This window comes from Mobula hypostoma, chromosome 3 (genome assembly GCF_963921235.1).
Source record: "Mobula hypostoma chromosome 3, sMobHyp1.1, whole genome shotgun sequence".
NCBI lineage: Eukaryota > Metazoa > Chordata > Chondrichthyes > Myliobatiformes > Myliobatidae > Mobula > Mobula hypostoma.
In genome coordinates, this window is record NC_086099.1 from 177808478 (window position 1) to 177826230 (window position 17753).

The window sequence follows — 17753 nt, forward strand, 5'->3', positions numbered from 1 at the left end:
GCGACATGTTCCCCCACCAGAGGTGCTACCCTTCCCTGACACCCCATACACCCCAATTCCCATTATAACCATAGTACTGAAAAGCAGATTATTGATAATCATCCTTGCTGTTTGTGGAACCAAGAATGAGTGCAAGTCTTTTAAGTATTTCAACTGATCTTTCTTTGTTAAAAAGATGCATAATTGCAAGTGATAAATGAGGTCTGTATTTTTCTATGATTGTGTTGATTCATTGTACTAATAATTGCAGATATTATCTTCCGAGTGTATTTTCTAAATGCAACATAGAAGAATACCGGGAATTTTTGAACAGCGGTGGTGGTAGTTGTCTCTTCAATAAACCTACCCGAGTAAGTATCAGAATTACACACATTATTTTACATTGTTTATAATAAACATTTTTAATTGTTTACTGTCTCAGTCTTGGCTTGTAAGTGAATTCTTAGAGTCATGCTTTGAAATATTTGTGAGTTATGTTTTATGTTATTCTGAGAAAATTACTTTAATTGTACAACTACACATTTGTACATACAAATATAGTCATCCAAATGTACAGTGTAATGATGCAGTAGGTACACTTGCATAGTTATTATCCTTAAAAATGCAAAGTGAATTGATATCAGTAATGAAATTAGAAGAAAAGGTAATTTGTTGGTTTATTTTATTTAGGAGGTAACAATAGTAATCTATTTGAAGTTTATGAAACTGTAACCTTATTGATAATAAGACCTCAGACAAATTATTGATTATATAAATCACAACTAAACTTTTGGAATAGGAAGAGACGTTGGTCAGAAGCCTCTGACTAGAACATTGGACGAAGTACAGAGTAACTTAGTAAGGAATTCCATTAATGTGGGCAAAATGATTTGAAAGTCCCCAGCTTCATGCTACCTTGTAGAGTGCCGATTCTTCCTCAAGTCTAAGCACTCACAGGTACATAACAGAAATTTAGAGATGTCATCTGCTCCTGGTACAAATCCTTATCCTCCCTAAAGGAACATGAGGTTGTGACAGGAATCTTGTCCAAAGCCTTGCAGCACTCGGAACCTGCATGAATTCTTGCCTTCTGTTGATGCTCCAGGAGCAATGACTCACCTCTGGAGTGGAGAAGCTGTTTATCAAGGCTAGTGTTAGATGGGCTGGAGTTTTGATGTGGGGCTTGGGGATGCATCCTGTTTGGTACAGTGAATATTGACATTGCTGGGGATTGGCAGTAGCTGCTCTACACATTAATAGACCACCTAGGTCCTGTGCTCTTGTCCCCTCCAGGATGGATGTGATGAAAGCTGCTGTATTAGCTTCTCTCTGTTTGACTGCACATGTCTCCCCAGCTTTGGAGATTTCCTTATGCTAACAAGGTCAATTGAACCTGTTACCATAGGGATACAGTATCTCTGCATTCAAGATGCAAGTGAAGGGAATGAGTCAGCTGCTTCCAACAGATCCAACAGCAAGATGCAACTTTGAACCCCACAACTCAGTGCTGAGTGGCTACACCAATGCTGGCTTTCTTCTGCAGCCTCTCCGCATGAAGCCAAGTGGAAATTCATTGCTGCTGGAGAGTCAGCAGAGGAGGGGGTTTCCCAGCACAGTGAGGAGGACAGCGGAGTGCTGCATATTCCCAGCACAGCAGCACTGTTGTGTATTCATTTCTCTATTTATGCCACTGTGAGCCTTTCTGGTATTGACTCCACTAGTTTATGAGGACAGTTACTAAGTGCAAAGCAAACTACTAATGTAGTCAAGTTTGAGGGTTTGAGGGGTCTGCTGAGAATTATGAAAAGAGCATGATGACTTTTTCCTCTTCATTAAAACTCTTACTGCTTTGTACTGGAAATAATGGTTAGCTTCTTCAGAATTTACTGAATCAACGTTATAACTTACTAAGAAACTGAAAACTATCTCAAAATTAACAGCCTACTAGAATTCTCGGATGAGTTGTCTTGATTCCTGCTAGACAACACATACCCCAAAACAGGCACAGAATACTCCATTCCAATGTAATGTCCAAAACAGGCACAGAATACTCCATTCCAATGCAATGTCCAAAACAGGCACAGAATACTCCATTCCAATGTAATGTCCAAAACAGGCACAGAATACTCCATTCCAATGTAATGTCCAAAACAGGCACAGAATACTCCATTCCAATGTAATGTCCAAAACAGGCACAGAATACTCCATTCCAATGCAATGTCCAAAACAGGAGGGTCAGGACCCTTATGGACAATCCCAACAATGACAGACTTGGAGAAACAATACCGAGTTTGTTTAGATGGTACAAATCCTTAACATGACAGTTGTGGTATTGCAAAGCAAGTCTTCACACTTGCTACCTCCAATAAACTGTGTTCCTGGATGTAGACATGTGATATTGGGAAAGTGAAAGCTGGGGGCAAAGTCAAGGGATTTGTTTCCTGCTTGTCCACTTTACCTGGTAGCATAAGGGACCTGGTAAGCAATGTTGCAGACAACAGACAAATTAGAAAAGAAAGTAAAAAATACACTGTTTATCAAATAGATAATATTTCTGGATACATTCTGGATTTTCAGATATAATAATGAGAGTATTTAGTCCTTATGATTATTGTTACATTAAGAAATCCAAGATTGTTTGAACAATTTTTTCAGCAATTAAACGATATCATTTAGTAGTTGTTTTAAAAATTGACCAGTAACAGTGAATTGGGTTACAAGGAATGAATATCTGGGGGACAAAACAACAGGCGCTGGAAATCTGAAATAAAAACAGAAAATGCTGTGAACACTTATTAGGTCAGACAGCATCCATGGAGAGAAATAACAGGGTTAATGTTTCACATCTTGGGGCCTTTCAGTGTAACTATGTTGTCTTTTTACTAATACAGCTTCTTGATCCTCCGGAATGTGGTAATGGATTTGTGGAGGCAGGAGAAGAATGTGATTGTGGCTCACCGACTGTGAGTAACAAATCTGTTTATGGCTCAAAATCTGTGACTGTCACAGTAGCAGTCAGTAACATTACTGTGTAAGATTGCTCCTGCAGCAACTTTGGTATCCATGTATGCAGAATTCCTGCATTCACTGCCGGATATATATCTTGCATCTAGGTATGATGCAGTGTTGTTGTGTTGCCAGCAAAATAGAATCAGGGAAGAAGCATAAACTTCATTTTATTGTTACTCATAGTAATTGTTGAATGTATAAATGTATTTTTAACTGACCTAAATTTTAATCATTGCTGGTCTTCATTGGCCCTGTAAAACAAATGTTATAAATGTAGTGTATCATTCCCAAGGTTTTTAAATTTATAACAAAAGGTTTATTTGTTTTCTTCACTCTAGCTGATCAGAATGCACATTCAATTCACTGTTACTAGATGCCAAACGATTGTGGTGGATGGTATCAGATTGAAAGTCATATCAGAAATGAGATAATTTATTTGAAAAAGCTTGCTAGTTCTTTGCAGGTAGCTTTTTTCTGAGGCTAGCAGTGATGTACATCTTTAAGTCACATTCCCTAAAACCTGAGTCATTATGTTTCCATCATACAGATTCCACTAGACAATTTATAACTATGCCAGGTTATGTTCAAAAGTTCAAAGTAAATTTATGATCTAAGTACATATATGTCACCATATACTATCCTCAGATTCATTTTATTGTGGGCATTCACAGTGAATACAAAGAAACACAACAGAATCAATGAAAAAACTGGACATAAGATGGGCAAATAGCCAGCATGCAAAAGACAACAAATTGTGCAAATATGAAAAGAGAGAAAAAATCCTATAAATATAATACAGTAATGTTTTTAAATAAGCAATAAAAATCCAGAACATGAGATGAGGAGTACGTGAAAGTGAGTCCATAGGTTGTGGGAATACTTCAGGCTAGACTGTATGTTACTTTTTAACTTACGGTATTTATTGTATTTTTTTCACGGTAACACGTTTAAGCTGCACCCTCTCTAACATGCTGGTGGAGAGAGTTTTATTTGGGTTTTTAGCGCTGGAAATAGTTACATTCAGACACATCTCATTAGCGAGGCAGCAGTACGGTCGCATTGTTTATTCCAGGGACCAGCTGATTGCGCTTATGCCAGCCGGTTTAGCGAACAGAGCGGCAGATACCCCGGCTGAAATCCGGAGGAAAACACACAGAGGATGCAGAGGGGGTCAAAAAGGAAAGGAAAGAGGATCGGGTCGGGACAACAGAGACTTATGGAGAAGAGAAGTTCTCCACTTGGACTGCACGTGGACATACCTGATCAATACTTTTCCATGGAGGGCTTCCAGTCCGTTCGGGCTGACCGGAAGTGCACTGAGAGCAGTAAGCGTAAAGGAGTTGGGGGCTTGCTGTTCTGGTTAACAACAGATGATGCAATCCTGGTCATATTACGATCGAGGAACGTGTTTGTAGCCCGGATATTGAACTTTTTGCTGTTGGACATATTCCACGGAGGTAGAACGCTGGGCGTCATCAGAGGTTGTTCCTGCCTGTGCACATTGAACTTTGCAGCTCCTCCCGTGGAGGGTCAGACACCCTGAGCCAATAGGCTGGTCCTGGACTTATTTCCATCTGGCATAGTTTGTATATTGTTGTTTGATTGTTTGTGGTTTTTGTATTTCTATATTTATGCTCTATTCTTGCTGTAACGAAACTCAATTTCCCTCGGGATCAATAAAGTATGTCTATGTCTATGTCTATTTAACTAGCAGTCTCCGCACAGGTGCATTTACCTGGCAGGATATGAGAGGTTTTTCCCAAGTGAGACTGCAAGCTCTAAATGACAACTTGGTCTTCCTCTGATAGAATGCAAAGATGGAGAGGAGCTTTACCTTCTGTCAGAGCTGTCAATAAACTTAACGTGTTTTAAAATGTCTCTGAGCATTCATCCTCATTCTAGTTCAGTTAGGAGCAGAACTGGATGGATACCATGTGCTTTTGGTTCTGGTTCAGAGTTTTCCTTTGGCAGATTATCCTCTGATACCTATTGAAGTTCTCCCCTGAATACTGGAGCTTGGCAAGGTGAGAGAACAAAGGGATAACTGGCATTAACTACCAGCTCTAGTGTACCCCTGAGAATGGAAGCTGTAAAAGGAGAGAAGAAACTCAAGGTGCTGAGAGAAGTAAGTGTTAAATAAGGCACACAGCAGGCTTTCTTTACCTGCTGGAACATTGAGTATAAAAGTTCAGGCTGAGGGGCAGGCTAAAAGAGATATATAAAATTTTGAGAGGTATCTATGGTAGATAGAGTCTTTTCCAGATTTTGAATAGTCACATAATGGAGGGCATAACTTTAAAGTGAGGTGGGGATGGCACTTTAAAGAAGATTTGCAGTATTTCTTGACAGGGACCGCGGTAGGTACTCGGAAGGTGCTGCTAAGGGAGGTGGTAGAAGCATATGCAACAGCAACTACTAAGAAACATTTAGACAAACATATGACCAGACAGTGAATAGTGAGTTATAGACCACATAAGTAGATGGAAATGTCTTGAAAGAGATACATAATATTACAAAAGGCACATATAGGGTAAATAGTGTTATGTTCTGTACCCTCAAAACATTAAACTAATTCAAAGGAAGCCATAGGAGTTTGGAAATGTGAGTTTAACTTCATGTCTAATTTAAGCTAGGCACGCATGTGAAGACGTATGCAATTCACGTATTTATACACCTAGCCTGCAATTAATTATTTAAATGAACAAGAATGTTTAGTCAAATTATTTATGTACTGTAATAAGATTACTCAAATATTACTGAAATATTAAATACACTCCATAATTATAAACTACAGCTCAATATAGATCTCAACTATATGTGTGGTATTATATATAACACAACTACAATTCAAACATCCACATTTTAAATTGTCCCATTCAGGCCTAAAGATTTAATCATTGTGGAGGCTTTCCCAGTCTTTCCTGACAAGGGAGGTCACTCTGTTTGGCAAGAGAGACTTATGGCTGTGAAAACAGTCTCAGGTTTGGGGCCTCCTCCATGGTGGTTATAGGATTTGACTCTAAGACTGCAGGAAGTGGTTCTAACAATGGTAGCCAACTTTCTACACCAAAAAATTGACTCTGCTCTCCTCAACTGACCAATGTATCATCTCCAGATGATATCAGTTATAATTTCCACTGAATACGAGAGTAGTCCATTTCTGTCCTTAATCTTTCTGATTACCTCTGTAGTCCCTCACCAGGACTACTAGTCCAGGAGTGAAACATTGAACATTCTTATTTGAGGAGCCTTCAATTTTTCTGAGCTGTTTTCTCTGTGTAGTCTTTCAGAGATTGGATTTGAAGAGATACAAGCGTGAATGCAAGGGATGACGTAGGAGCAGCCTAGCTGATGAGTTTACTGGCTGTGGAATGTGTTGCATTATGATATGTAAAGAGGAAATCGACAAGCTTCTAGTTCAGTGTTAGTGTAGTGTGTTCTGCTGACATTGCTAGCAGTATGAAAGGTTCTGGACAAACCTTTCCACCAAGCCATTTGTAGCAGGGTAGTACGGTGCAGATGTAAAATGTCTTATTCTATTCAATTTTAGGAATGACTGAAACTGTTCCCCCAAAAACTGTGGCCTATTGTCACTGACTAAGAGGTCTGAAAATCAGTCCTTGCGAAAAGACTTCTGAACACATCAACAGTGTAGTGTGCAAAGCTGTAGTGGAGGTTATTAGAAACACTTCTGGCCACTTTGTAGCTGCATCCACTACTACCAAGAAATTTGTGCCTATGAACAGTCCAGCAAGTTCCAGATGAATCCTCTTCCTGGGCAAAGCAGGCTATTCCCAGGGATGGAGAGGCACTGATCTTGGCATCCTCTTGAGATGCTGGCATCACGTTCAGTGCATGGCAAGTTGCTCGATTCTGCTGCTCTAACCAGGCCACCAGACAAAACATTGAGCCAACACTTACGTTTTAACCACACCTAGATGAACAACATGTACTGCAGCTCCTCCAACACCTTTAGCTCTCAGCTTGCATGGTACATCAACCCTTAATCCCCACATAAGGCAACCACTGTCAAGGGGAAGTTCATCTCAGCACTGGTAAATATGGGGGAACTGGACTTTCTGCACCATATTACAGTGTGGGTTCTTTTCTGGTTTCCCTTTAGCTCATCTCTGCCATAATAGGGAAACTGTCAATTTGCATTCGGGAGAATACATCTAGAGGAAGTCCTCTTTTGTAAATTTTTCAGCTATTTCCTTTTCCATAGGTAAGCAAGACAATCCATCATTATTTCCATGATTAGTTGTCCTTTTGAATTCGATCTTGCAATTGTGTTCTCCAAGAAACAGCCCATCTCTGCATTTGTACTTCTGCTGTTAGTCCACACCCTTCTGTGGATTGACAATGGACACTAGTGGTAGATGATCAGTAACGAGGGTAAACTCTCTCCTATACAGGTACTGGTTGAATGGTTTACCCTCCCCCCACCCCCCAAAACCCGACTCAAGGCCTCTCTGTCAATCTGTGTATAATTTTTCTCTGCAACGGTAAGGAAATATGATGCAAAGGCTACGGGGTGTTTACTCTCATCATTTGTAATATACAACATGATTTCACCTATACCATAAGACGAGGTGTCATAGGCAAGCTTCACTGGGTGATGTTGATCATAATATGTCAGTACAGTGTCTGATGTCACCATTTCCTTTTCCTTTTTGAAAGCCACCTTGCACTGATTTGTCTTTGCCATTTCTTCCCAATCTGCAGAAATGAGTTCAAGCAGTTGAGCACAGTAACCATGTTTGCTAGAAATCTGTAATAGTAATTGATAAATCCTAAAAATGACCGCAACTGTGACATGTTCTTTGGCCTCAGTGCATCCACTACTGCTTGAATTTTCTCAGCACATTTGTGTAAACCTGGTGCATCAATAGTGTGACCACAGTAAGTGATGCTTGGTTTAAAGAATTCACACTTGTTGCGTCATGCTCTGAGCCCATAATCTTCTAATCTTTTTAACACAGTCTTGAGGTTTTGGAGATGTTCCTTCTCATCCTTACCAGTAACAATGATGTCATCCAGGTAACACTGAGAGCCTGGGCAGCCTTGCAGCACCTGGTCCATGGCTTTCTGTCAGAGTGCAGGTGCAGATGCTATTCCAAAAATAAGCCCATTATAGCAATTAAGCCCTTTGTGAGTGTTTATGGTGAGAAACACTTTGGACACTTCTTCCATCTGCAAGTAGACCTCAGCTAAATCCACTTTGCTGAAGTGTTTTTCTCCTCAAAATTTTGCAAAGGTATTCTTTATCCTGGGCAGAAGGTATTGATCTACTTTCAATACTGGGTTGATGGTAACTTTAACATCATCAGACATCCTGACAGACCCATACTTCTTGGCTACTAGGACCACTTGCATTGCCCATGGGCTCAACTCAGCCTTGGAAAGAATTCCTTCAGATTCCATGCAATCTAGCTCACTGGCTGCTTTATCATAGTTGGTAAAATTTTGGTTCAGCATTTTCATTTAATGCTATCTTACCCTTAATATGTTTGTGTTTCTCAATGCCATCCTGAGCAGTGCTGTGGCACCATCCAGTACCTTCCTTAATTCACTTTCAGTTGACTACTACAGGGGATGTGGCATACAAATGGTGGATGGATCTCCAATCAAGTTGTAGTTGTCTCAGCCAATCATGTCCCCACAATCCTTGTCTTCTCGTTTTTACCACATACAAGCTCAATGTGACTTGTTGCTAGTTGTATTTCACTGCTGCGAATGTCATTCCATAGGAGTTATCTTTTCTCCAGTATAAGTTCTCAGTGTTGGCTATCTGCAGGCTTCAGTTTAGTATCTTTGAAGCTAATTTTGTGGAATGACTGAAATAGCTGAACCAGTGTCCAATTCCATTTGAATTAATTTGCCATTCGCTTCTGGTGTAAGGCATATTGCTTGTCCATTTTAGTTTTCACACAGTAGGTCTCAAGGCTACTCAGTCCTGTGCCACTCTCGTCATTGTCAGATTTTTCATCAAAAGCATGGAGATTAGTACTCTTTTTGAAATTGTAACTTGACTTTATAGCTTTTTCTATTCTTAGTGCAAAGCATTTATTTTCGTCTGTCCGCCAGGCTCTTTGTATGTGTCTTACTTTGTTGCATTGTCTGCAAGTTTTGCCTTTAAACTTGCATTGGTCTGGTGTACATGAGTCCCTGCCACAACAATAACAGTATTCGTTTAGCCAAGGCTGGTTTCTTTTTAGGCACTGCAATTCTGTTCATGCTCACTTTAATTTCTGACTGCAACTCAACTGAGTCTCTGTGTGCTGTTTCCATTGATACAGCAATTTCAACTGCTCTTTTAAATGTAAGTTTGCCTCAGTTAGGAGCCATTTTTGAATGCTTTCTTGTAAGAATCCACTAACTAACCAACCTATTAGTGCATCATTAACACCATTACCAAACTGACAGAGCTCACACAATCTCTTCAACTCAGCTACGTACGTTAAAAAGGACTCCCCTTCACTTACAAAAGCTGAAGTCTTCTGAAATAAACAATGGCTTTGGTTCCAAATGTTCCTGCATTACTTTTACAATAACAGCAAAGTTCTTTTCTGCTGGTCTGCTCGGAGCAGTCAAACTTTGAAGCAAACTGTAAGCCTTTAAACTGAAGGCACACAGCAAAATTGGTATTTGTTTCTTGTTGGCTATTTCATTTGCTTTAAAATATTGCTCAATTAGCTCAGTATACATATTCCAGTTATGTTTTGTGTAACCAAACATCATTTTTCTGATGTAGCAAACCATTTCTGCATTTTTCATGATTATTATCATCCCTTATGAACCCATGAATTCTTCCATTTTCTAATTTTTTAATAAAACTCAATTGTGTCTTCCCTTCTGAAGAACATGTGCTGTGCTGCTTTTTTTTTTAACTCGACAGTCTCTGCACATGCTGGGTTGTTTTTTTAAAAAAAAAATCAACCATCCCTTACTGCGTTTTTTTTAGCTTGAACATCTCTCTGTGCTTCAACAGGTCGATAGCTGTCTCGGGTTCATTTTTAAAATACCTCATTGCCAATGTTATGTTTTGTAACTTCAAAATAACAAATTAACTCAACAAAGACAGGGGAGTCTGATATGTGGGTCTAACTTTGTGTTTACTCTAAGCGGGGTGCACACATATCATGTGGTAGCTTGATGATGTATGCAATTTGTGTATTTATACATAAAACTCGTAATGATTATTTAAACAAACAAGAATGCTCACTCAAACAATATATATACTAGATTACGCTAGAAGTACACTAACTTGTGTTGTGCAAGAGGCATTTTGGAATTTCATGATAAGCCTTCTGTGGTGCACAGACTCAGCAGTCTTGTCACTCTCTTGTTTCCCTGATCTGGAACATCTGATGATTAAGTGCCAACCATTTTACTTGTCAGAGATTTCTCCTCAGAGAACCCGCCCGTAGTTTACATACCACCAAGGGCAGATGTTAAGCAAGTACTCCATGTATTGAGTACTGTGATTAGCAAACAAGAAACAGCCTACCCCGATGCCTTTCAAATCATTATTGAGGACTTCAGTCAGGCTTGTTTGAGAAATCCCTGCCCAATTATCATCAACATATCACCTGTAGCACCAAGGGTTCCAACACACTAGACCACAGTTACACTATGATTAGGAATTTCTACTGTTCCATGCCTAGACCGTATCTTAGGAAGTCTGATCACTTAGCTGTCTTCATCCAACCTGCATACAGGCAGAGGCTAAAGAGCAAGGCTCCAGAGATAAGGACAACAAAGAGGTGGTTGCCGAAGGTTGAGGAGCAGCTATGGGATTAGTTCAAGCTGGTAGACTGGGCTGTGTTCAAGGATTCATCAGAGGACCTGAACACACCATGGTTATCATGGATTTTATAAAGACAATCATAGACAAGTGTGTCCCTACAACAAATTCAGTCTTCCCTAATTAGAAAGCCTGGATGAACCATGAGATCAGCAATTTACTGAGGGCCAGATTGGTGGCATTCAGGTCTGGCTACCAAGTTAAATACAAGAGGTCCAGGTATGATCTCCAGAAAGCCTTCTCACATTTGAAGTGGCAGTTCTGGACCAAACTAGAATCACTGAAGGATGCTCGACAGCTGTGGCAGGGCTTGAATGCTATCACTTTCTAGAAATTGAAACCAAATGACATACTTGCAACAAGGTTTCACTCCCAGATGAGCACCATGCCTTTTATACTTGCTTTGACCGTCAAAACATAGACACACCTTCACAAAATCCCACAGCTCCCAATGAGCCTGTGATTTTGGTCTCTGAGGCTGACATGAGAGCATCCTTCAGGAGGGTGAACCTACGGAAAGCATCCTGCCCAGATAGGGTACCTAGCTGAGAACTGAAGAACTGTGCTGACCAACTGGCTGGAACGTTTACTAATATCTTTGACATCTTGCTTTGGCAATCTGAGGTATCCATCTGCTTGAGGTAGGCTTCAGTTATACTGGTGCCTAAGAAAAACATGATAATCTGCCTGGTTGGTGATGAACCATATCAACTATTGACTAAAAAGCAACCTGGATCTGCTCCAGTTTGCCGACTGTCGCAACAGGTCCACAGCAGATGCCACTTCATTGGCTCTTCACTTAATCCTGTTTGCATTTCTTAGACTAATGGCTAGAAGATCCATTTTGCTGAGTTGGAAAGAGATCAATCCTTCCACCACATTTCATTGGTTCTTTCAAACTATGTTGTGTTTAAATTTAGAAACAATTATAAGTGTCATTTATGATCCTTCTATTAAATTCGAAAAGACTTGGAGGCCATTTATTCAACACTTCCATATGATGTAATTTGACCTTTTCCAAACCTATTCTATTTCTTTTAAATGTATGCAGAGAGGAGTGGAGTTAATGACACTAATGGTTCTTTTTGATGTCACACAACAGCCCACGTCTTTTTCTTTTCCTTAGTTTAGTTGGTTAGCATTGTTTAGATTAGTTATTTTTGTCTTTTTTTCTCTTTTTCATGCTATTTCTGTTTTTTTGTATATTATATTCATATTTTGTACGATTTTGGGAGGTTTAATACCTGTGTGCCAACTGAGTTTATATTTATATATGTTAATTTTTAACAATGTAATCCCAATAGTTTTGTATTAATACTATGTTATGTTTAACATTTTGATATTAATAAAAAGATTGAAAAAGAAAGAAAGAAAGAAAAGAACAATCCCGTAACATCTGGACAGCAAAAATGCATACATCAGGATGCCCTTTATTGACTTTAGCTCAGCATTCAATAGTGTGAGTCCCTCAAAACTAATAAGTTTCAAGATGTAGGCCTCAAAACCTCCTTGTGCAACTGGATCCTCGATTTTCTCACTTGCAAACCCCAGTCAATTCAGATTGGCAACAACATCTCCTCCATAATCTCCCTTAGCAGAGGTACACCACATGGCCAGGTGTTTAGTCCCCTCCTCTACTCACTTTATACCTATGACTGTAAGGCTAAGCACAGCTCCAATGCCATATTATGTTTTTCGATGACACCACTGTCATTGGCCATATCGAAGTTGGTGATGAATCAGTATATAGGAAGGAGAGTAGCTGAGTGGTGCCACAACAACAACCTTTCACTCAATGTCAGCAAGACCAAGGAGCTGATTCTTGACTTCAGGAGGAGGAAACTGTAGGTCTATGAGCCAGTACTCATTGGGGAATCAGAAATGGAGAGGGACAGCAACTAAAAATTCCTTGGTGTCATCATTTCTTTTTTTTTAATTTTATTTTTATTTGGATAAGGAGTTCACAATTATCATGTACTTTTTTCACACATATAACCTTTTCCATTTTTTTATATGTATAAAACTACAATTATTTATACATTCTTAAGTACACATTGAGATGATATAAAAGCAAAATAAACATTTAAATAGATAATTATGTACTGTGGTAAATCTAACCTATTAGGCTAACTAATGAAATTAGTTGTTAAGAAAAATGGTAATAATAGTTTCCATACAACCCTTCTGGACCATTTCCACTGGTCCAAAATGTTGCATACAAGCCTATATACCAACCATTGTAGGTGTTTATATCCCAATTTGTTCGTGCTTGTTCCTGCCCGCAGACATAATTATCCAATCCCTATGTACTTATTTACTTAATTTTTTCATTTTTTTTTATCCCTTTCCCAAATCTTTCCCTTTACTTGTGTTAATTCTCTATTTTCCAAAAGAAAAACAACAAACATTTAGACTAGGGGTGCTTACGTTAGCAATATTACTGTGTTGATGAGAAGAGCAATATAAATCATTAGGAGAGTCATCTAAAGTCTGCTCGCATTGGGGTTATATATTCAATCCATTTATTCCAGATTTGATAAAATGTTTCTTTTTGAGTTCTCAGGGAGTAAGTCAACTTTTCCATTTTAAATATTTCCAAGATAATTTCGTACCAATCTTCTAATGTAGGTGGTATTGGATTTAGCCATTTTCTAGTGATTGATTTCTTACTTGCCGCTAAGAGGGCCTGCAGCAACTTTATATCTTCCTTCTGTTCAAGGAACAATACATGCCCCAAATAGAGCGTCTCAAAGTTCAGAGGTATCTGGGACCTAAGTACCTTAACTAATGTTCTATGAATTCCTTCCCAAAATAGACTTAATTTAGGGCAATCCCAGAAAATATGAAAATGATTTGCCTCCTTAGAGCCGCACCTTCTCCAACACATCACGTTTGTATCTTTATATTTTTCCTGATATGGGGTCTTGAAGTATCTTATAATGTTTTTCCAACAATGTTCTCTCCAAGTCAAAGAATTAGTCGAGGACCATTGAAAGCTGCAGATTTTCCCCCAAGCCTCCTCTGAAAGTACCAACCCCGCTTCTTTCTCCCACTTCTCTTTAATATACAGTGTATTTACATTTTTAGCATGGGAGAGTGCATTATATAGGCGAGAAACTGATTTACTAGGTATTGAACTGCAAGCCAAATTCAGAATCTTGAAAAATTCTAATTCTACTGTTGATAGGTCTGTATATCTACAACTCTGGTTAACATAGTTTCGTATTTGAAGGTACCTAAAAAAGTCATTATGTTCTAGGCCATGTTTGTCCTGCAGGATTTGGAAACTTTGTAATACTCTTTTATCTATAAATGAGAGGTAGGTTGTAAGACCTTTCTTTATCCATAGCTCAAATCTTTTATCTCCTCTGTTGGGAAGGAATTCGGTATCATATGCACACCATCTGAAGAGTTTTAGCATGTTATTAATTCCACATGAATTAACTACCTTCTGCCATACTTTTAATGTAAGATTTATCCAAGCATTATTAAATTTTTCCAACTGGGCCATCAATCCTTTGTCAGCTATTGAGGCCTGAAGAGGAAAACTGTCAACTAATCCAAATTCTATTTCCTTCCATCTAGCCTTATATTCCCTATTACACCAATATAACAGAGGGGTTATCTGTGAGGCATAAAAATAATTTCTCAGGCAAGGAAGAACCATACCTCCTCTTTCCTTCCCTAACTGTAAGGTGTTATATCAAATTCTAGGTTTCCTTCCTTGCCAAATGAAGCGGGAAATCCATTTGTCCCATTCCCTGAATTGATTATCATCCACCTCCACTGGTAAAGTACGGAAAAGATATAATAACCGAGGAAGAATATTCATTTTTATAGTATTTATCCTTGAATTTAAACTTAAAAAGGGGATAAGATTCCATCCTTGCATATCTGCTTTTATCTCTGAGATTAATGGCCCATAATTTACCTGTGACAGTGTTGAAAGATCCTTCGGCAGGGTTATTCCTAAATATTTTAATGATTTAGCTTCCCACTTAAGATCGTATGTATCCTGCAATTTTTTGGATGGTGTATAATTTAGGGACATAACCTGCGTTTTCTTTACATTTATTTTATAACCTGATATTTTCCCAAAGTCATCCAACAGTGTAAACAATCCTATAAATGATTTTTCTGGTTCACTCAGATAGACCAAAACATCATCTGCGAATAACGCCACTTTCTGTTCAATCCCTGCCACCTTGATACCTTTTACGATTTCGCTCTGTCTTATTAGTTGGGCAAGTGGTTCAATATATAGCGCAAAAAGGAGAGGAGAAATTGGGCATCCCTGTCTAGTGCCTCTCTCTAAAATGAAGGAGTCAGAGAGGTCCCCATTTATCTTAATTCGGGCTGTTGGGCTGTCATACAGAGTCTGAATTACTTTAATAAACCTTTCTTGAAAGCCGAATCTTCCTAACACTCTGTATAGGAATGCCCAACTAACCGAATCAAAAGCTTTCTCAGCGTCCAATCCTACTACCATTGTCTCTGTCTCGTTCTTATTAACCTGTTCTAATATGTGCAGAGTTCTCCTTATGTTGTCCTGTGTTTGTCTTTGTTGAATAAATCCAGTCTGGTCTAAATGGATTAGGCCAGGTAAAAGCTTTTCCAATCTGCGCGCTAATATAGATGTAAATAGTTTGTAATCTAAATTAAGAACACTAATTGGCCGATAATTGCCACATTCCAGTTTATCTTTACCCTCTTTAGGAATAACTGAAATAATCGCTTCTCTCCAGGAAGGTGGAGTTTCTCCTCTCTGCAAGATCCAATTAAAGGTGTTAAGTAGTAATGGGGCTAACAGTGTCTTCAGGGACTTGTACCACTCTGAGGTAAACCCATCAGAACCCGGGGACTTTCCAGCCTTTAACCTAGAGATGGCCACGTTCAGTTCTTTGACAGTTACTGGTTCTAATAAACTTTCATTTTGTAAATCTGTAAGTTTAGGTAGATCTAAAAAATTCAATACACTGTCTATATAGGGCTCATTGGGGGCCCAGGGTTGGGAGTACAGCTCTCGATAATACGTTTCAAAACTCTCTTGAATTTTCCCTATTGTACCCTACACAAGCTTTGTCTTTGGATTCTTTATTTTATGAATTGTATTGTCTGCTTGTTGTTTTCGTAATTTATATGCTAATAATCTAGCTGATTTACCTCCTACTTCATAATTCTTTTGTCTCAGGTAAAGAAAATTTCTTTGAGTTTCCAACGTATAAATATCATCAATTTCACTTTGCAATTTCCTAATTTCCTGTTTTCGATTTGAATTACTTTTGTTGCTATCTACAACTTGAAGTTGTTTTAATTTTCCTTGAAGGTCTGCTAATTTTTGTGCATTGATTTTTTTCATGTGAGTAGTAATGGAAATAATTTTCCCTCTCAGTACAGCTTTCAATGTATCCCATAAAATCACTGGTGATGTTTCTCCCGTGTCATTAAGGTCTAGATATTCTTTGATTTCTCCCCTTAATCTCTCCATTACTTTTGGGTTATTAAGTATATGTGAGTTTAGCCTCCATAGTGTTTTCCTCATTTTCCTTTCCAGGATTAGAGACATAGAGACTGGGCTATGATCCGACAGATCAATTGTTGCAATATTACAGTTTTTTATCCTGAGTCTATCTGTATTAAAGATAAAGAAATAGTCTATCCTTGAATAGGCTGAATGAGGGAAAGAGTAATATGTATAATCTTTACTAGTAGGGTGTAATTCCCTCCAGACATCTATAATTTCCAACTCCTCCATCAATGAATTCACTTTCCGAGTCAGAGGTTTATTCTGAGTAACTATTCTTGAAGAATCTAATATAGGATTTAATCTAATATTAAAATCCCCTCCACAAATTACTACCCCTCGAGAACTGACCATTAGGTCAAAAATGTGTCTATAAAATGACCATTCACTACCTGGAGGAGCATAAACATTCAGCAATGTTATTTCTGTACCTTCTATTCTTCCTGTGATTTTTACAAACCGTCCTTCTTTGTCTCTAGTCTCTGAAATATGTTCATAATTAAGAGTACTTGATATTAAAATAGCTACTCCTCTTTTGTGACTCAATTTATTTGATGAATAAAATACATGCTTAAAGCCCATTCTTTTTAATTTTCCATGTTCAGATTGGCTCATATGTGTTTCCTGGAGGAAAGCTATTTGTGCCCTCTCTTTTTTCAATTTAGACATAATCTTATTTCTTTTAATTGGATTCAAAACCCCATTAACATTATAGGAAATTATTTTTACCAATTCAGTTTGCATTTTTCTCTAGTAGAAAAAAAGCACTCTCCTTTTCTAACCAAACAGTAAGCAATCCCTTCTCAACAGTAAACCAAGACATATAACCACACCCTAGACATTTCTGAACGTATAACATTTGAAAATTTTCCCCGACTTCCCACAGTGAGGCCTGAGCACCAACCCGCCTCAGTTCAGAGGGATAACCTCTATCTTCACCCTGTGTTAGAGGGCCCTCAGCAGTTTGAATAATCATAGAGAATTTTCTCCTATTTATGTCTCGACCATATTGCTATCATTCAAGTTATTCCGCCTAGATTATTTTCAGTTACCAGTTTTCATTTTACTTTTAAGTCCGATTTACTCTTTTCAGTCATTTCTCTTAATTAATCTGTATTCTCTGTACATTCGCGTCTGAATATTTGCAGCTTTTCCTTGTAGTTTGACACTCTGGTTCGAGTTGAGCGTCCTTGCCCCACTAACTGCCATGACTTCTGCCGAATCCTCTCCAGTAGCGACTCCGGTTGGGTGATAACTTTAATAGGTAGTCCCCGGTCCGCCAGATCCGACGTTGCCTCCTCCACCGTAGCGTAAGTTTTTGTCCCTTCGTCGTAAAAGACTCTCAGCCAAGCTGGATACAGGGTCTGGAATCTGATGTTGTTTTCCTTCAGGACTCTCCGTGTTTCCGTATATTCCTTCCGTCTGGCAAGAATC

General features: G+C 38.6%; 1 protein-coding gene across 9 annotated transcripts in view; it reads left to right on the forward strand.

The window, feature by feature from the left end:
- Window positions 1–17753, forward strand: part of adam22 (ADAM metallopeptidase domain 22) — a 356035-nt gene that overhangs the window by 256746 nt on the left and 81536 nt on the right. For all 9 annotated transcript variants that reach the window (XM_063044159.1, XM_063044161.1, XM_063044160.1 and 6 more), the window contains exons 15-16: window positions 251–350; window positions 2871–2942. In XM_063044159.1, coding sequence (XP_062900229.1) covers window positions 251–350; window positions 2871–2942 — 172 coding nt within the window. The remainder of the gene's footprint in view (window positions 1–250; window positions 351–2870; window positions 2943–17753) is intronic.